At 40.7% G+C, this 17,640-nt stretch overlaps 2 protein-coding genes across 2 annotated transcripts in view; both read left to right on the forward strand.

The window, feature by feature from the left end:
* tmem51b (transmembrane protein 51b) overlaps positions 1 to 13,398 on the forward strand; it is a 33,683-nt gene extending 20,285 nt beyond the window's left edge. Inside the window, exons 2-3 of the mRNA XM_046075869.1 lie at positions 10,571 to 10,991; positions 12,225 to 13,398. Coding sequence (XP_045931825.1) covers positions 10,585 to 10,991; positions 12,225 to 12,654 — 837 coding nt within the window. The 5' untranslated portion in view covers positions 10,571 to 10,584 and the 3' untranslated portion in view covers positions 12,655 to 13,398. The remainder of the gene's footprint in view (positions 1 to 10,570; positions 10,992 to 12,224) is intronic.
* Positions 13,399 to 15,104: 1,706 nt separating this feature from the next.
* The window catches only part of skib (v-ski avian sarcoma viral oncogene homolog b), a 31,675-nt gene continuing 29,139 nt past the window's right edge, over positions 15,105 to 17,640 (forward strand). The window contains exon 1 of the mRNA XM_046029327.1: positions 15,105 to 16,428. Within this exon, the coding sequence (XP_045885283.1) occupies positions 15,535 to 16,428 (894 nt within the window). The 5' untranslated portion in view covers positions 15,105 to 15,534. The remainder of the gene's footprint in view (positions 16,429 to 17,640) is intronic.

Here is a 17,640-nt window from a genome sequence, read left to right on the forward strand (position 1 = left end):
GAAGGGACTTAAAAGAGTTCACTGACTCAGCTGACCTGATTTCCTCGGGCAGGCTGTTCCAGAGCCTCGGGGCCCTGACAGCAAACGCTCTGTCCCCTTTAGTTTTCAGTCGAGACTCTGGAACAGACAACAGACCTCTGCCCGAGGATCTCAAGGTACGTGCTGGTGTGTATGGGACTAAAAGTTCAGAAATATAACAAGGCAAGAGGCCATGAAGAGCTTTAAAAGTGATCAATAGAATTTTAAAGTCAATTCTAAAACATACTGGGAGCCAGTGTAATGACGCTAAAATAGGAGTAATGTGGTCATATTTCTTTGTTCTGGTTAAAAGCCTGGCAGCTGAGTTCTGGACAGTCTGGAGTCGATCAATAGATTTTTGGGTTAAACGGGTGAAAAGGCTGTTGCAATAATCCAGGCGTGATGAGATGAAGGCGTGTAAAATGGTCTCGGTGTCCTTAAAAGTTAACATAGATCGAATTTTTGCTATATTTCTAAGTTGATAAAAACGTAATATTAGTGCTACAAATGAAAATGAAATGTTTAGGATTTGAGCAATAACAATAATAAACCCAAATATCTGAAGTAGTCCAAATAGCTTTAGTGGAATTATTTTTACTAAAACTATATAATTTATCACGGTCTATTGTTCACACTCAAAGAATTAAAGACAACTACAACATAATGTGTGCACTTAAGTTACAATTACAGACACAACTTTCCACCTGTAAAACAAAGTCCTTAATCATAATCTCAACTCAAGGTCTACTTACCAGTTTTTTCTGGAGCTTTTGACCGTATCACACGGCCCTTATCAGCAGATTGAGTTTTCTAATTGAACGTTTCACGATTCTGAGCACGCCTAGAGTTGAAATTGTTTGATCGACCCCAGTGACTCATATTTGTAGCTTTCACTTACGTTTTCACGTTTGTTTGAAATCAGTAATTTGAACAACACAATTTTCTAAAACAATAACATGATATGATCGTATTGATATGATTCCACTGAAAGCTGATGGACAATAATTATCGCATATGGCATTGCTGTATTTATTCAGTGAATTTAATGTTGTTTTTTTCAAGGAGTTTTATGCGCAGCTGAGATTTAACAGTGTACACCAAACTGCTTAGTCTCCTAATTTTAATCACAGACAGCAAATAGATATCAAACTTTTTTAAGTTACGATATATTGAACATTTGTTATATTGTTATGGAGGATAATTACCATTATTGATTTATAGTCCAGCCCTATGTAGCTCTTGTTTCAACAATGTTCATCTGTGTGTCTGTCCTATCCTGACAATAGATCCGCTTGATAATGACAGATGCAAGAGGTTTTAACTGATTTACCAACTTGAATGGATGATCTATAGACAGTGAAATGAACTAATTGTTTTTTTGGGACAGTTATTTTGGATTTAAGTTACAATGGTATGATACATTTTAAACTCTCTAGGCCAGAGGTTTTAAAAACAACAACAAAAAAAAGATTCCTCTAACATGTTCATATTGGCAGTGGTGGCCTAAAGTTTAGAGGAGCAAACTTGTGACCAGCAGAATAAAACGGTGGGGAAAGCACCATTACTTAGGTGCCCTTAAGGAAGAGCAAAGCTTCCAGGTGAGAAATTGACTGAAGGGTCTCAGACTAGCCTGCCAGAATGAGTTGGTTATTTGAAAACTCATCTGCATCACATTATGATGTCTGCAATATGAAACAAGAATGTGCGACAGAAAAAAAATGACCTTCACAGATTGATATACTGTGTATCATTGTATCCGCTTGGGTTGGAAAATAGATTGCTGATTGCGTTTCGGTTATTCTTTTGTGAAGTTATTTAAATTCAGTGTTTAACTCGCAGCTGGGATGCAGGTACGAATGAAAATTAAATCGTCAGAAGGTTGAGTTCCCACACACTCTGAGCACCAAGGTTTGCCAGACATTTTGGACATAGACCTTTTCGCTATAATACTACTTTTGATAAATGGGGAGATGAAACATAAAAATCCTGCAACATAATAACAGTGATAGACGATATGTGTATACTTTTCTTCTGCTTTCAGTTGTATGTTTTCAGCCCTTTTGTGTACAAAAGGTGCTAAATACATAATGTTTTTTTATTTTATATTGCCTAGTTCTAATGTGAATTGTGTAGGAATTCAGGATTTAGCATTTTAAAAAACCTTCATTATAGTGTTTAAGTAACAGCTCAGCACCACAGTGAGACTGATGAAGGAGGCACACAACTCTTAAAAGATTGACGCTCATATGGCTACAGAAATGGATGACTGCTGCATGTACATATGGCTGCAATAGGTGGATAGTTAGTTTTTTGTTGCGCGTTGCTGAGCCACTGTGTTGTATGGACCCATTCTGCCTTGCTAAAGGTATAGTGCGTGGCACAACCTAAACATTGTTGCAGATAAGGTATTGACCAAGACGCAGCGTTTTTACATCCACAGTGTACCGTTTCTTTTCAATTGATACTTCCTGCATGGCAGGGGCTTCAGTTCTGTCTTCACGTCACTCACTTCAGTATATTCAGTACTTTCACATGAGGAAATCTCTTATGCTTTACAGTTTTAATGATTCCCAAACTGGCTGGTCCCCAAAATCCTAATTCTGCTAAACAAAATTAAATGTACACTGCTCAAAAACATAAAGGGAAAACTAAAATAACACATCCTAGATCTGAATGAATGAAATAATCTCATTAAATACTCCTTTCTTTACATAGTTGAATGTGCTGACAACAAAATCACACAAATTATCAATGGAAATCAAATTTATCCCATGGAGGTCTGGATTTGGAGTCACACTAAAAATCAAAGTGGAAAACCACACTACAGGCCGATCCAACTGTATGTAATGTCCTTTAAAACAAGTCAAAATGAGGCTGAGTAGTGTGTGTGGCCTCCACGTGCCTGTATGACCTCCCTACAACGCCTGGGCATGCTCCTGATGAGGTGGCGGATGGTCTCCTGAGGGATCTCCTCCCAGACCTGGACTAAAGCATCCGCCAACTCCTGGACAGTCTGTGGTGCAACGTGGCGTTGGTGGATGGAGCGAGACGTGATGTCCCAGATGTGCTCAATTGGATTCACTTCTGGGGAAGGGGCGGGCCGGTCCATAGCATTAATGCCTTCCTCTTGCAGGAACTGCTGACACACTCCAGCCACATGAGGTCTAGCATTGTCTTGCATTAGGAGGAACCCAGGGCCAACCGCACCAACATATGGTCTCACAAGGGGTCTGAGGATCTCATCTCAGTACCTAATGGCAGTCAGACTACCTCTTGCGAGCACATGGAGGGCTATGCGGCCCCCCAAAGAAATGCCACCCCACACCATTACTGACCCACGGCCAAGCCGGTCATGCTGGAGGATGTTGCAGGCAGCAGAACGTTCTCCACGGCGTCTCCAGACTCTCACGCCTGTCACGTGCTCAGTGTGAACCTGCTTTCATCTGTGAAGAGCACAGGGCGCCAGTGGCGAATTTGCCAATCTTGGTGTTCTCTGGCAAATGCCAAACGTCCTGCACGGCGTTGGGCTGTAAGCACAACCCCCACCTGTGGAGGTCGGGCCCTCATACCACCCTCATGGAGTCTGTTTGACCATTTGAGCAGACACATGCACATTTGTGGCCTGTTGGAGGTTTTGCAGGGCTCTGGCAGTGCTCCTCCTGCTCCTCCTTGCACAAAGGCGGAGGTAGCGGTCCTGCTGCTGGGTTGTTGCCCTCCTACGGCCTCCTCCGCGTCTCCTGATGTACTGGCCTGTCTCCTGGTAGCGCCTCCATGCTCTGGACACTATGCTGACAGACACAGCAAACCTTCTTGCCACAGCTCGCATCGCACTACCTGAGCCACTTGTGTGGGCTGTAGACTCCGTCTCATGCTACTACTAGAGTGAAGGCACCTCCAGCATTCAAAAGTGACCAAAACATCAGCCAGGAAGCATAGGAACTGAGAAGTGGTCTGTGGTCACCACCTGCAGAACCACTCCTTTATTGGGGGTGTCTTGCTAATTGCCTGTAATTTCCACCTGTTGTCTATTCCATTTGCACAACAGCATATGAAATTGTCAATCAGTATTGCTTCTTAAGTGGACAGTTTGATTTCACAGGAGTGTGATTGACCTTGGAGTTGTTTAAGTGTTCCCTTCATTTTTTTTGAGCAGTGTATTTTTCAGACTATTCCTGTTGTAATTAACAGGATATCTAGCTGTCAGGCCAGGTTTTCTTTTACATGCCCAGAATCTGGAGCTATTTTAATCTATTGGCCACTTCTAAGACCAGCACTAGTTTTATTCAAGACTTTTCTGATCATCTTTCATTTATCATGGCTGAAAATTGTATTTGGTAATTTTAATATACATGTCTCTTGCCCCTTCTGTCTTTTATTTCTGTATTTTTTTTCTTAAACTCTAGTATTTTAATCCCAAACAGTCTGTTAAAAATCCAACACACAATAAGGGACATACCCTTGACCTTGTGCTGTCTCATAGTGTTACTGTCTCTGATTTTAATGTCTTTGATCCCAAGGCCCTCACGTCATGCTCCTATGCCGTATACCTGTATCTGATCTTGCTAGACGTTTCTGCAAAAGCATTATAGCTGCCTCTGCCTGATATACCCCTAATCAGAGGGGAAGAATATTTTTATTATATAACATATCAGACTATCCTTGATGGCATCACCCATATCAAGATGAAATGGGCAAATGTAACACAATTAATGACTGTACCAGAGATTTAAAAGGAAGGAACGAAAATAAAAGACGAACTCAAGGTATCTTTTGATATCCTCAAAAGTTTGATGTGTTTCAGTGTGCAGTTAAAGACACAAGAACCCTTTTATGTTTCCAATTTGATTGTTAGTAGCAGTCACAATCCCGGGGTTTTATTTCAAACTCAGTAGTCAACCCTCCTAGCCAGCATATGGAAGCATCCACTGAGACTGAGACTCCATATCACACACAAGTATCTAGTAATCTCCTCACTGGTCCCCCTCTCATGTGGTGTTCCCTAGGGGTTAGTTCTTTGTCGTACACTATTATCCATTTATAGAATTTGCGGGTAAAATATTAATTTCCACTGTTATTTAATGTGGAGGATATGCAATTTTATGTTCCACCAACCGGTACGGACTTATGTTAAGACTTGTCTCTCTGATATGAAATGTCACAAAACCTGTGACTTGAAAAAGAACCTCTCCTTCTACGTCAAACATTCTGCTCGCAATTTGGGTGTGATCTTTCGGTTTTGACACACAAATCACCAAGGTGAGAAACTCATGCAAAAGTAAAAAAAAATTTAAATCTCAAGTAGATCTTGGAAAAAGTCATCGATACTGTTTAGCTCGCCACGTCTGGATTACTGTAATTGCCTGTATTCAGGGCTCAGAAAAAAGGCCATCTCCCGTCCCCAGCTCGTTCAGAACTCAGCTGCCAGACTTTCCAGAAGCTCTAAGACACAAAACTATCACACCCATCCTGTAAACATTACACTGGCCACCTATTAGGTATTGAATTGATTTTCAACTTTTACTAATTACTTTTAAAGCCTTAGGCCTACATGGCCTAGAGAAATCAAACGTAGGCTACAGGAAAGATTTACTCTGACTTAACTGTTCCCGCAGACTGCCTATTTACAAAAGGAAACTGGGTGTTTTCTGTTAGAACTCCATACCTGAGGAACTTATGTTAACTAACTCAGTACCTCCTTCTAAATCTCTCCTTGAAACTTACTTTCATAGAAAGGCTTTTTTATTCTAAATCTATTGTCTGTCTAGTTCTGTACTTCTTTTTCACTTGCATTTTACCTGTTTTTATTGCACACTCTGGTGTATAATCAGGGGTTGATGATGTTGACAATTGGGATCGAGACCCGGTTCCAAAAGGACCAGGTTCCAAAATTTCTCAAAACACGAAAATCAATAATGTTCGAGCTTATCCATACTGCTATCAAGACTCAATTCGGTTTTATTTTGCAACGCAACACACACAGAGCGAGAAGCTGTGCCCTCGTTGTAAAATAAGGTGAGTTAGCTCCAAACTACTGTAACGTAGATGACAGCCAAGCTTGTTGCTGTAAGTACCTGCAATAAATCCTTCACAAGTAAAAACACAATAGGCTACTTTATCAATACACCCGCCTGTAAGGTTAAACATGTAGAAATGGTTAATTTAATCTAGGGATGAAACGATTACCGGTTTAATGGCAAAACACGGTAAAATTAAAACACATTTTAATTACCATGATACCCGGGTATGGTTAACCGTACCCATCATAATCTCACGGTAAACACTGTCCAGCGTCTCCCAGAAGCAGGCGCGCATGCGCAGAATGCAACGTGGGTTTGTTTGGGTCAATGACAACAAGTAGTTTTCAATATAAAACTTGTTGAAATGGTTTCAGTACATTTTAATAATTTTTGGCACATTTTTACAATACCGTGATAATACTGATAACTGTGATAATTTTTTCCACTATAATCGTGATATGAAATTTTCATAACGTTTCATCCCTAATCATCTATGTCATCTCTCATCCTTTGTTTTATACAAGCACAGCTAATGCTAGCTTAGCATTAGCCAAATGTTAAAAACAAGCTAACGTTAAAAAGAAAGCTGTCTGTCTGGAGCACAGACTGGTCTGTAGTCTTAAAAACTCCGCTGCTGGCTGAGACAAACCAGCCGCTCCTCCTTCTACCTGGTAACATTACCTGCAGCCAGCGAGAGAGGAGGAGGGACTGATACAGACTGATTCTTTCTAAACGTCACTCACTACTTGTGATGTCAGAAAGTTATTGAGTTACTTTGCTGTTGTCTAGAAACAACATTTAGCTGTATTTAAAATATTAAATTAAAAACAACCAGGCAGTTAATATGTACACTTTACTACTTTAATACTTTATTGCAAGTGATATGTCATCTCAATATATAACATTATCGCACATTGAATATTTTCCTCATACCGTGCAGGCCTACGTCATACCCCTTGGGTCTGATTTTACCAAATAACCATCACTAAATAATAGTAAAGTATCGATAGTGGTATTGATAAAGAATCAGATCGTTAAGCAGTCTCAATAAGGGTATCAATGTCAATAAAAATTAATGATCCCCATCCCTAATGTTGTTGTTGTTTTTATCTTGGCTGTGTGCACTTTTTATTTATTTATTTTTTTTTAGTCGGTTCTGTAAAGCACTTAAAAAACTGACAACTAATGAAAATCCCAATTTCAGTATCTCCAAAAATTAGAATATTACTTAAGACCAGTACAAAAACAGGTTGTTTTAGAAATGTTGGCCAACTGAAAAGTATGAACATGAAAAGTATGAGCATGTACAGCACTCAATACTTAGTTGGGCCTGAATTACTGCAGCAATGCGGCGTGGCACGTAGTCGATCAGTCTGTGGCACTGCTCAGATGTTATGAGAGCCCAGGTTGCTCTGATGGTGGCCTTCAGCTGTTCTGCATTGTTGGGTCTGGTGTATCGCATCTTCCTCTTCACAATACCCCATAGATTTTCTATAGGGTTAAAGTCAGGGGAGTTTGCTGGCCAATTAAGAACAGGGATACCATGGTCCTTAAACCAGGTACTGGTAGCTTTGGCACTGTGTGCAGGTGCCAAGTCCTGTTGGAAAATGAAATCTGCATCTCCATAAAGTTGGTCGGCTGCGTTGACTTTGAACCTCAGAAAACACAGTGGACCAACACCAGCAGATGACATGGCACCCCAAACCATCACTGACTGTGGAAACTTTACACTGGACTTCAAGCAATGTGGATTCTGTGCCTTTCCTCTCTTCCTCCAGACTCTGGGACCTTGATTTCCAAAGGAAATGCAAAATTTACTTTCATCAGAGAACATAACTTTGGACCACTCAGCAGCAGTCCAGACGCTTCTGATGCTGTGTCCTGTTCAAGAGTGGCTTGACACAAGGAATGCGACAGCTGCAACCCATGTCTTGCATACGTCTTTGCGTGGTGGTTCTTGAAGCACTGACTCCAGCTGCAGTCCAATCTTTGTGAATCTCCCCCACATTTTTGATGTGGGGGAGAGGGTGTGGTTATCCCTATTGCTTGTACACCTTTTTCTACCACATCTTTTCCTTCCCTTTGCCTCTCTATTAATGTGCTTGGACACAGAGCTCTGTGAACAGCCAGCCTCTTTAGCAATGACCTTTTGTGTCTTGCCCTCCTTGTGCAAGGTGTCAATGGTCGTCTTTTGGACAGCTGTCAAGACAGCAGTCTTCCCCATGATTGTGTAGCCTACAGAACTAGACTGAGACCATTTAAAGGCCTTTTGCAGGTGTTTTGAGTTAATTAGCTGATTAGAGTGTGGCACCAGGTGTCTTCAATATTGAACCTTTTCACAATATCCTAATTTTCTAAGATACTGATTTTGGGGTTTTCATTAGTTGTCAGTTATAATCATCAAAATTAAAAGGAATGAACACTTGAAATATATCAGTCTGAAAGGAATGAATGTATACATTATACAAGTTTCACTTTTTGAATGGAGTTACTGAAATAAATCAATTTTTTGATGATATTCTAATTATATGACCAGCACCTGTATGTAACCTGTACTGAAATATCCCAAGTAGATATTTCTTTGTCTTAAGAACAATATGGAGAAAATAAATTAGAATCCATTGTTTTAATTGCAAGAATTTCTGGAAATAAAGAGGGCCTCACCCAAGTTGGGTGAGGTCGCATTAAATTGTACAGGTGTGGGTGGGTGTGTGTGTGTGTGTGTGTGTATGTTCCAATCTGTTCCTTTGTGATTTACTGTAGGCCTATTTCAAAATGAATGCTGAGTAATATATTTGCATGAATTGCTGCCAAGTCACTCTAACCATATCACTCCATTCTTTGAGTTTGAGTCATTCCTTTCAATGCAGCGGTCTTTCAGGTTCATGTTTGTCATGTTAAGACATGTGTGGTATCTTCTAAACTGTTTTCTCACCACACTCAGTGTTTTGTTGTTTAAACGGTTCTCCTGCTCTCTCACTCCTGTGGCTCAAAGATGTGGCAGTGTCAGCACACAAACCATGAAAGAATTAATTTATTCACAGATACAGCCAGTTTTATTACAGTGACAAATGACAACACAATGCAGAAAGTCAGTCAAGACACACTTTTTAGTTTGGTGACCTGACTCATGTTTTGCTTTGCAATAAATATAAGATATTACTTTATTAATCCCCTGTAGGGGAAATTTCGGTCGACATAGCAGCACAAAGGAATATAAAAGAAGAGATGCAGTATTGTAGAACTTTTAACATTATTTGCACTATACAATCAATAATAATTATTTACAACCAGATAAATGTCTGAAATATAATCAGGAAAATCTGTCAGTTTGGTGCTGTGGTGCAAAAATGTGTTTCAATTAATTAGATTTACATTCAAAATCCACATGCTGTGAACCCAAGCTCTTGGGAACAACTCAATATGTGTTTTGATTATAGGTCTTTCCTTGTGGTGATATATAATTTATAGTATGTGAGCCAAGTGACTAGAGATTAAAGAAAGTAACCTTTATTTAACCAGGCAAGTTAGTTTAGAAAAAAATCTTATTTACAACCACTGTCTGGCAAGAGGGAAACATCCTTTTGAAGGGAAAGACATACAGGAATGAAGGGGTTTGATGAACAGGGACAATCAGATTAGTGAGACACATAAACGATACAAGAAGCATAACAAAACACAAACACAGACAAACTTCGCAACGGGAAACAAGGCAGCAACATATGATCAAATAGCACCATGGTGGAAGCAGTATGGAATGTAATTTAAAATGTTATGAGTGAATTAGAAAGATAAAACGGACTATTCGGAAAACATTTGCTTGTTTGAGCTCCAATGTGTGGATTTCCTGCTTTTTCTCTGTTCATGATTACAAACTGAATATCTTTAGGACAAGATATTTGAAGATGTCACCTTGGGCTTTAGGAAACTGCAATGTGCATTTTTTTGGGCCATTTTCTGACAGTTCATCAAGAAAACAGCTAATTGATTGATCGAGAAATAATCAGCAGAGTAATTGATAATGAGAATAATCATCATTTGCAGCCCTACATGTGACTATACATCTAGTTGCTTGAACTTCCATGATGCTCCATTGAAGCAATACCAGGTTTTTATTTGTTTGTTGGGTAAATTAAGCTCAAGAGATTAATGTAACCACTGCATAATTCTCTTTAATCTCAAAAGCACCATTCACTGTAACCACAAAGTATTTACCAGAGCCTTGTTATGTGGAGGTTTTTCTTACTGTGATGCACCTTGTACCTTCTGTTCAGCACACAACAGCACTCTACCATTTTATGACAGTATATCATTTTCCTCAAAGTGTTTTTTGCTTTAACATTTGTAAACAACTGTACAAAAAAACTCTGTTGGCATGGCAACCAGTAATGTGAGGTGAGTGTGCTTAATGGCAGCACAATATGGCTACAACACATCTTTGTGGAATTGCATTACTTGAATCGTTTTAGATTATTACAGTGTGAGAGCTTTGCGGCTTTATGTCTCTTCTCACTGTGTTATTGTCTCTGTTGCAGTTTGTCCTGCAGGGATGTGTTCAAGTCGGGGTGTATGTGGCGCCAATAACCGCCCCAACAGACCCTCCAGCTCACAGGGCACCAGTTCAGGCGCACACTATGCCCTCTGCGCCCTGGGAGTGGGACTCATTGCTCTGGGTATTGTTATGATTGTGTGGACTGTGATACCCATGGACGGGGAGGCCTCAGGTGGCTCCCACACTCCATCAGAAAACACCACCGCGGTGCCCGGGAACAATAATGGAAAAGCTACAGAGACCACTAAGTCTTCAACAGTGGCTATAGTGCTGGTTGGAGTTGGGGCAGCCATGTTGCTTTTATCCATCTGCCTCGGGGTGAGGAGCAAGAGGAGGACACGCACCAGAAGGAACCAGCCAGCGGCAACAGGAGTCCCCCTTGTGGATAATGTGGCAGAGGAACCGTGAGTAATAACTTTTTCTCTCCTTTTTTTTTTTTTTTCTTTTCTTTTTTTTACTTTATTTTTTTTTTAATTAGATGGTTTTAATTGCCAAATTCCTCCAATTTGAAATCTTTAAAAATATATTATACACTAAAGTATTTCTTTCCATGTCTTGAAACATTTCAAAATGGAATATTTAAAGCCACTTTGTTTAACATTTGAATATTCCTTAACTGGGGCGCCATCTGGTAGTAGCCTTTCTCCGCAAACCACTGCCGGAGTGGATGAATTTTCCAAAAGGAAGGTATGCAATTTTATTGTGCTGGGATTGAGAGCATCCTCACCTATTTGGAATAACTGTGTGGTATGGAAGCACGTCAGCATAAGATGGGAAGCATCTGCATAAAAAATCATAGGCCAGGAGCTACCGTCTCTTGCTGAAATGTAGACCAGTAGACAACGGAAATAGGGACACAATGACTCCTCTCACCCTGCTAACCATCTTTTGAACCATCTCCCTTCTTTTAAAAGACTTGAAAGTATCAGAAGTAGGACAGCCAGGTTCTACAACAGCACTTACCCAGAGGCCGTTCATGCTTTTCTTTCTCCTAAATCACTAATATGCTGTTATTGTTCCTGTCTGTGAGACATTGTATGGGCATGTACTGTAAACAGTGGTATACGTCATAGCTGGTTGTGGTACTTTTTCTTAAATGATTATTATGTATTTATTTATTAATTAGTTAATTCACCTTTATGTCCTATGGTGATCACTATATGTGAGGAGGGTTCTTGTTGTTTTTGTTTTGTGAGCTCACCAAACCAAATCAACATTGTTGAAATGGCAAAGTCTTGAACCATTTATTAACCAGTTATCATTGGGATTGTTTCATTTTTGTACAAACGAATACTTATGCCATCAGAATAATTTGAATCATGCAATAATCATATGCACCTTCTACACATAGTAACTTGACAAAAGAAATGTTTTAAAAAAGCGTAGTTCATACATTCGCTAATTTAACATGTAATTATAAATATAGGGTCTGTGTCTTGGATCATACGTCTTTGCTGAGAAAATCCCCAATTGTTGTCACATAATTTGTTTTCTTTAATATTATTAAATCTAGGCACTCATGTGGTCCTGCTGTCATACTGCACAGATTCTTTTAAAAGCATCAAGCTAATTATAATAAAGTAAAATCCTTAAATCAAGATTTTTCACTTAGGTTCACCTCTTGCATCTATTTGCAGAGCTGCAGACCCAAACACATTCAGCGTGCCAAGTTATGAGGAGGTCGTTGGCAGTGGCAACTACCCTGTCCGCCAAAGCAACCTTCGCAACAGCACCTCCCAGCTGCCGTCCTACGAGGACATCATAGCCGCTGTGGAAAATGAGGGTGCAGAGCCTGGTAGCAACCCCACCGAGGAGGCCCATCCTAATGATCCCACACCAGCTCCAGCTCAACCTGCCACTGAGATATCAAACCCCAGCTTGTCCGTCCGCAGCAGCAGCCGTGCCAGTCGTTTGCTGAGGCCCCTCCGGGTGAGAAGGATTAAGTCAGACAAACTGCACCTCAAGGACTTCCGCCTCCAAATCCGCAGCCCCACGCAGAATCCAGTGACCATTGAACCCATCACTCCGCCACCGAAGTATGAAAATAAGATGCCTGAATTAGGGTAGTGTCTTTCACTTATTGCCTGTTCCCGATGAATAAAAATATCTCTGAGAACCCACTCTCAAGGTTGGTATTAAGTAGGTTAAATGTGGCTGCGAGCAGCGTGATGGAGGCCGTGCAGACACACTTTAAATGAGAAGATTTCAAGTGAATCCCTTGTTCTTTTTCACTGAAGCTTGTGACATATTTATTGTGTTATAATGCATAATTAAATCCATGTGAAAGGATAAGCTGTCTGAGTTTAGATTTTGATTTAAACATTGTTCCATAACTTATATCAAACACAGGACAGCCTTTCAGTTTTATTTAGTTATTTAGATGTTTGTTTGTGAAGTTGTTTTTAAATCTGTTGTCTTAAGCAAACTGAAAATGATGTCCAATGTGAACTGTCAAATATTGGAAACAGTGGGAACAATTATAATCTAACCTGTGACAGTAAAACCAGAAGTAAAAGTCTGAAGTATTGGATAATCTGGTGCGGGATGTGACATTAACAATTAGACATGCATTGCTTAGGATTCAAGGTGTTTAGATGTTTAAGGTATGCTGTAATCTTTTTGTTTTTTTTAAGTGGTGAATAAATGCTTGTCTGTTTCATTTAGGATCATTTCAAGATTTTATATTTTTATCACAAAATGTCACTGAAAATGATGATTTGTATTGATTGTGTGCTCTAAATTTGATGGAATTGTATTTATTTTGAAAAGATAAATATTCTTTGTACTTTAAGCTAATAAAATATAATTGTAGATGTTTGCTTTGTTCTTTTCATTGTTTTTGTCATCATGACAAATTCCTCTCCCTTTGACTTTGATCAATTTCTATGTGTTACCATTCAATGGTTGATATTTAGCGCCATCCAGTGGTTACAAAAGGTTAAAGACCAAAGAAGGTAAATTCAAATTTCAGGTTATTTGGTAAGAATAAATGAGAACAAGGAAATAGTAGTACAAAGTGAAAAATAATTGCTAATATGAGGAGAGGTGTTATCAATGCAAGAATCAATGTGAAGTAAATGGATGAGCCTTTCAGATCAGATTTATATAGACTTTATAGGTTTAATATAGAATTTATATCTACGTTTATGAGCTGTGTGCATGTTCTCCCCGTGTCCGCGTTGGTTCACTCCGAGTGCTCCGGCTTCCTCCCACCATCTAAAGACATGCAGGCTAGGTTAATTGGTGTCTCCCAAATTGTCCTTAGGTGTGGATGTGAGTGTGAGTGTTTGTGTGGCCCTGCGATGGACTGGCGACCTGTCCAGGGTGTACCCCACCTTTTGCCAGATGTAAGCTGGGATTGGCTCCAGCCCCCCGCGACCCTTACTTCCGTAAGTGGAAAATAATAATTGTTATATTAATAATCATATGGTATCTTCATAATTTTACACAAATTGAACTTATACAATGATGCTTACTTGAGATTTTTAACACATTTGAAAGCATAGAATAGGACACAATTTAAAAAAAACTGAACAATATATGTTTGTATATAATACAAGTCTTCACTTTTTTAAGTCTGAAATTGTCTAACGTGTGATGCTAATGACTGCTGAGCTTAATTTACTTAAATTATTCAAGGATTTTTTTCTGGCCTATAATGCAGGAACACAACTTTATTCCTCTGATAGTTTGCCATCTGGACTTTGGTCTGTGCTTATTAAGATTGTACTATTTACCTTACTTGTAAAAAATAAAATAAAAATACAAAATACATTTAAATGACTAAATACAAATATCAAAAGAAAAACTGTTCGCGAAACATTTCGCTGTGTGATATACTGTTATACATTATACTATTAGATTATCAGTGTTGATGCATTCATGGGCTAGTATGCATTTTACTGTTGTATTTGGTCGAGGTGGAGCAAATTAACTGATTTATAAACTGCTGCGTAGTCTATGCCACCGCTTCATATTTCATGAACTGGAATAAGTCTGTAAAGTAATAGCTACCAAAGGTAGCCTAATAAATGTATTGAAGTAAACATATTTCCTATGAAATGTACTGAAGAAGTAGCATAAAATGGAAATACTCAAGTAAAGTAGCCTAAGTACCTCAAATATGTACTTAATAAAGTAATTGACTATTAATATAGTTACCTGCATCTTACTACTGTTTCAGTTAAACCTTATTAGCAAATATATAAATACAATATATATTACATCATCTCATTCTAAATTTATATGTTCAAAGAAGTTTAAAAAATGCGGGACTTCAAGGTTCAAATATTTGACTTATCAAAGTTTATTTTTATGTTTCCAATATTTTAAACAACATTTTCCTAAGCTCCACCCTCCCCTCGGTTTAGAGGGATTTCGTTTTTCTTTTTTTAATGTGCAGCTGCCATGTAGCAGAGGGAGGAACAGCTGGCTGAGGGAAGAGCCAGCCCGGGGAGTCAGTCACATTCCTGGCTGGGATTCAATGACTGAACCAGACACAAACAAACAGAGAGGGCGAGAGAGAGAGAGAGAGAGAGGGAGAGAGAGAGAGGGAGAGAGAGAGAGAGAGAGCGACTCACACAGTGAGTGAGTGGGGAGACAGACTGAGAGTACGCCAGACGGAGCAGACGAGGCATATTTCGAGCGCACATTAGGAGTGCGTAAAACCGCAGGAGCGCAAAGAAACACAGTACCCGGTAATTGTGCGTTGGATAATTCGAGTTTTGAGTCTAGGAGTTGTCGACTTTAATTGCGTCTGCTTACAGGAACAGCCCCTATGAATTCAGCAGCCGTCGGTTTTCTGAATGGACGCACTGGGAAGCTTCTCCGATGACATGGAAATACGCGTTATTGAGCGTGTAGCCGGATGCTGAGGACGCCCGATCCTATAAGTGAATTTCAGCTTTCATTTTGAGTTTTGAAATCTCCTCTCTAACCGGCAACAACATGGAGGGCACGAGCTTTCAGCACCATCCCGGACTTCAGCAAACTCTGAAGCAGTTTCATCTGAGTTCCATGCGCTCTCTCGGCGGACCGGCTGCGTTCTCCGCTCGGTGGCACCAGGACTCACTCTTCAGTAAAGATGGAAAATCCGCAGAGATGATGCTTACCCTGCCGGCCCAGACACCTCCAGTAATGTCCGGTCCACTTTTCATCCCGTCCGACCGCTCCACAGAGAGGTGCGAGACGGTCCTGGAGCGGGAGCCCATCTCCTGCTTCGTGGTCGGCGGTGAGAAGCGCCTCTGCCTGCCGCAGATCCTCAACAGCGTCCTGAGAGATTTTTCCCTCCAACAGATCAACACGGTGTGCGATGACCTGCACATCTACTGCTCCAGGTGCACGGCGGACCAGCTGGAGATCCTCAAAGTGGTGGGTATCCTGCCCTTCTCGGCTCCGTCCTGCGGGCTGATCACTCAGACGGATGCTGAGCGCCTCTGTAACGCTCTCATCTACGGCGGTACTTACCCTCCTCACTGCAACAAGGAGTTAGGCTCCCTGGAGTTGGAGCGAACCGAGAAGAGCTTCAAAGTCTATCATGAATGTTTTGGTCGGTGTAAGGGCTTGTTTGTCCCGGAACTGTACACCGGCCCGAGTGCCGCCTGCATCCAGTGCATGGATTGCAGACTCATGTTCCCCCCTCACAAGTTTGTGGTCCACAGTCACAAGAGACTCGAGAACCGGACAGTCCACTGGGGATTCGACTCTGCCAACTGGCGGGCCTATGTGCTCTTAGACCAGGACTACAGCGGGAAAGAAGAGAAGAGTCAACTGGATCAGCTGCTTAAAGAGTTAAAAGGAAAATATGACCTGATGGGCAAGCGGTCCCATATATCATGCAGGGTAAGTCTCTTCTGTTTCACCTCGTTATTACTTATTGGTTTCGAGGTGTTTTGTATCTGTGTGGATATTTCAACAGCCTTAGGCCTACTAATTCATTTTGAGGAGACTAGTCTCTGATTAGGCCTGTCTCTGTCTTCTCTGATTGATTGTTTGTATCTGTAAGTGTTGCCAGTCTTATAAGCATCCCCCTCAACAGAGTTATTGCATATCACATGCCACACATATCACATCTTACTGTGTCTGTCTCCAATAATCCTGTACTGTGAAACACCTCAAATAAAGCCTCATATGTCTGAAAGAGGACAGCGAAGCATCTAACCATCAGCTGACACCCATGAGCATCCCTCCAACACCCCACCACCCAACCTCCAGGGTTACCCAAGGGCATCTGCATTATGATAAATGTAGTCCCGATGATATATTTTATTAGTGTGAGAGAGGAGAGGGGGGCAGGGGAGCCCATTATGGTGCCATGAGATGGGGATGGAGGTAAGAGTTTAATGAGGTTTGGGATATGGAAATGTATGGAGAGGTATGGAACGAAAGAGAGAGAGAGAGAGAGAGAGAGAGAAGGGGTTGTGACTGGACAGGATAAGAAATGAGTTTGTAGTGTGTGTGTGTGTGTGTGTGTGTGTGTTGTATGTGTGCTGCTGTCTAGGCTCCTTGCGTGGGTCAGAGATGTTTAGTATGGACAAAGGGCCAGGAGACGAGGTGACTGTGCAGTCACAGAGCAGCTGTTGTGTGGGACTCTGCTAATGAGTGGACATCTCTGTATGCATCACCATGGTGCTGCTCCAGTCTGAGCAGCAGCCAGGAGATGTCTCAGAGGGAAATCTCAGAACTCGCTTTAAAGGATGCTCCTAAACTAAAATGTTGTTGGCTTATCGAAACATGAAATGATGACAGGAGGAAGGTTATCAGTGATAGCAAATATGAGGTTGTTGATTTACATCTTTTGTGTTTTGGTTCTCAAAGTCTCCTTGTGAAGGTCCTGATGGCAGCACACAGCTGATTTATATCGTGTTTTCCTATGAGCTGGACACAGACTCCTGACAAAATCTTTGTACAGTCAAGAAATATCTGTCTGTACAAAAAAAAGTCTGGCACCTGTGGCTAATTTCTTCCTAACTGCCGTCAGCAGTTCTTGATGTATCACCTGTGAGTTATATATTTTCTCACAAGGGTGAGTCCTGCGCTGATAGTCTTACAGTG

This window comes from Micropterus dolomieu, linkage group LG18 (assembly GCF_021292245.1).
Source record: "Micropterus dolomieu isolate WLL.071019.BEF.003 ecotype Adirondacks linkage group LG18, ASM2129224v1, whole genome shotgun sequence".
Classification (NCBI taxonomy): domain Eukaryota; kingdom Metazoa; phylum Chordata; class Actinopteri; order Centrarchiformes; family Centrarchidae; genus Micropterus; species Micropterus dolomieu.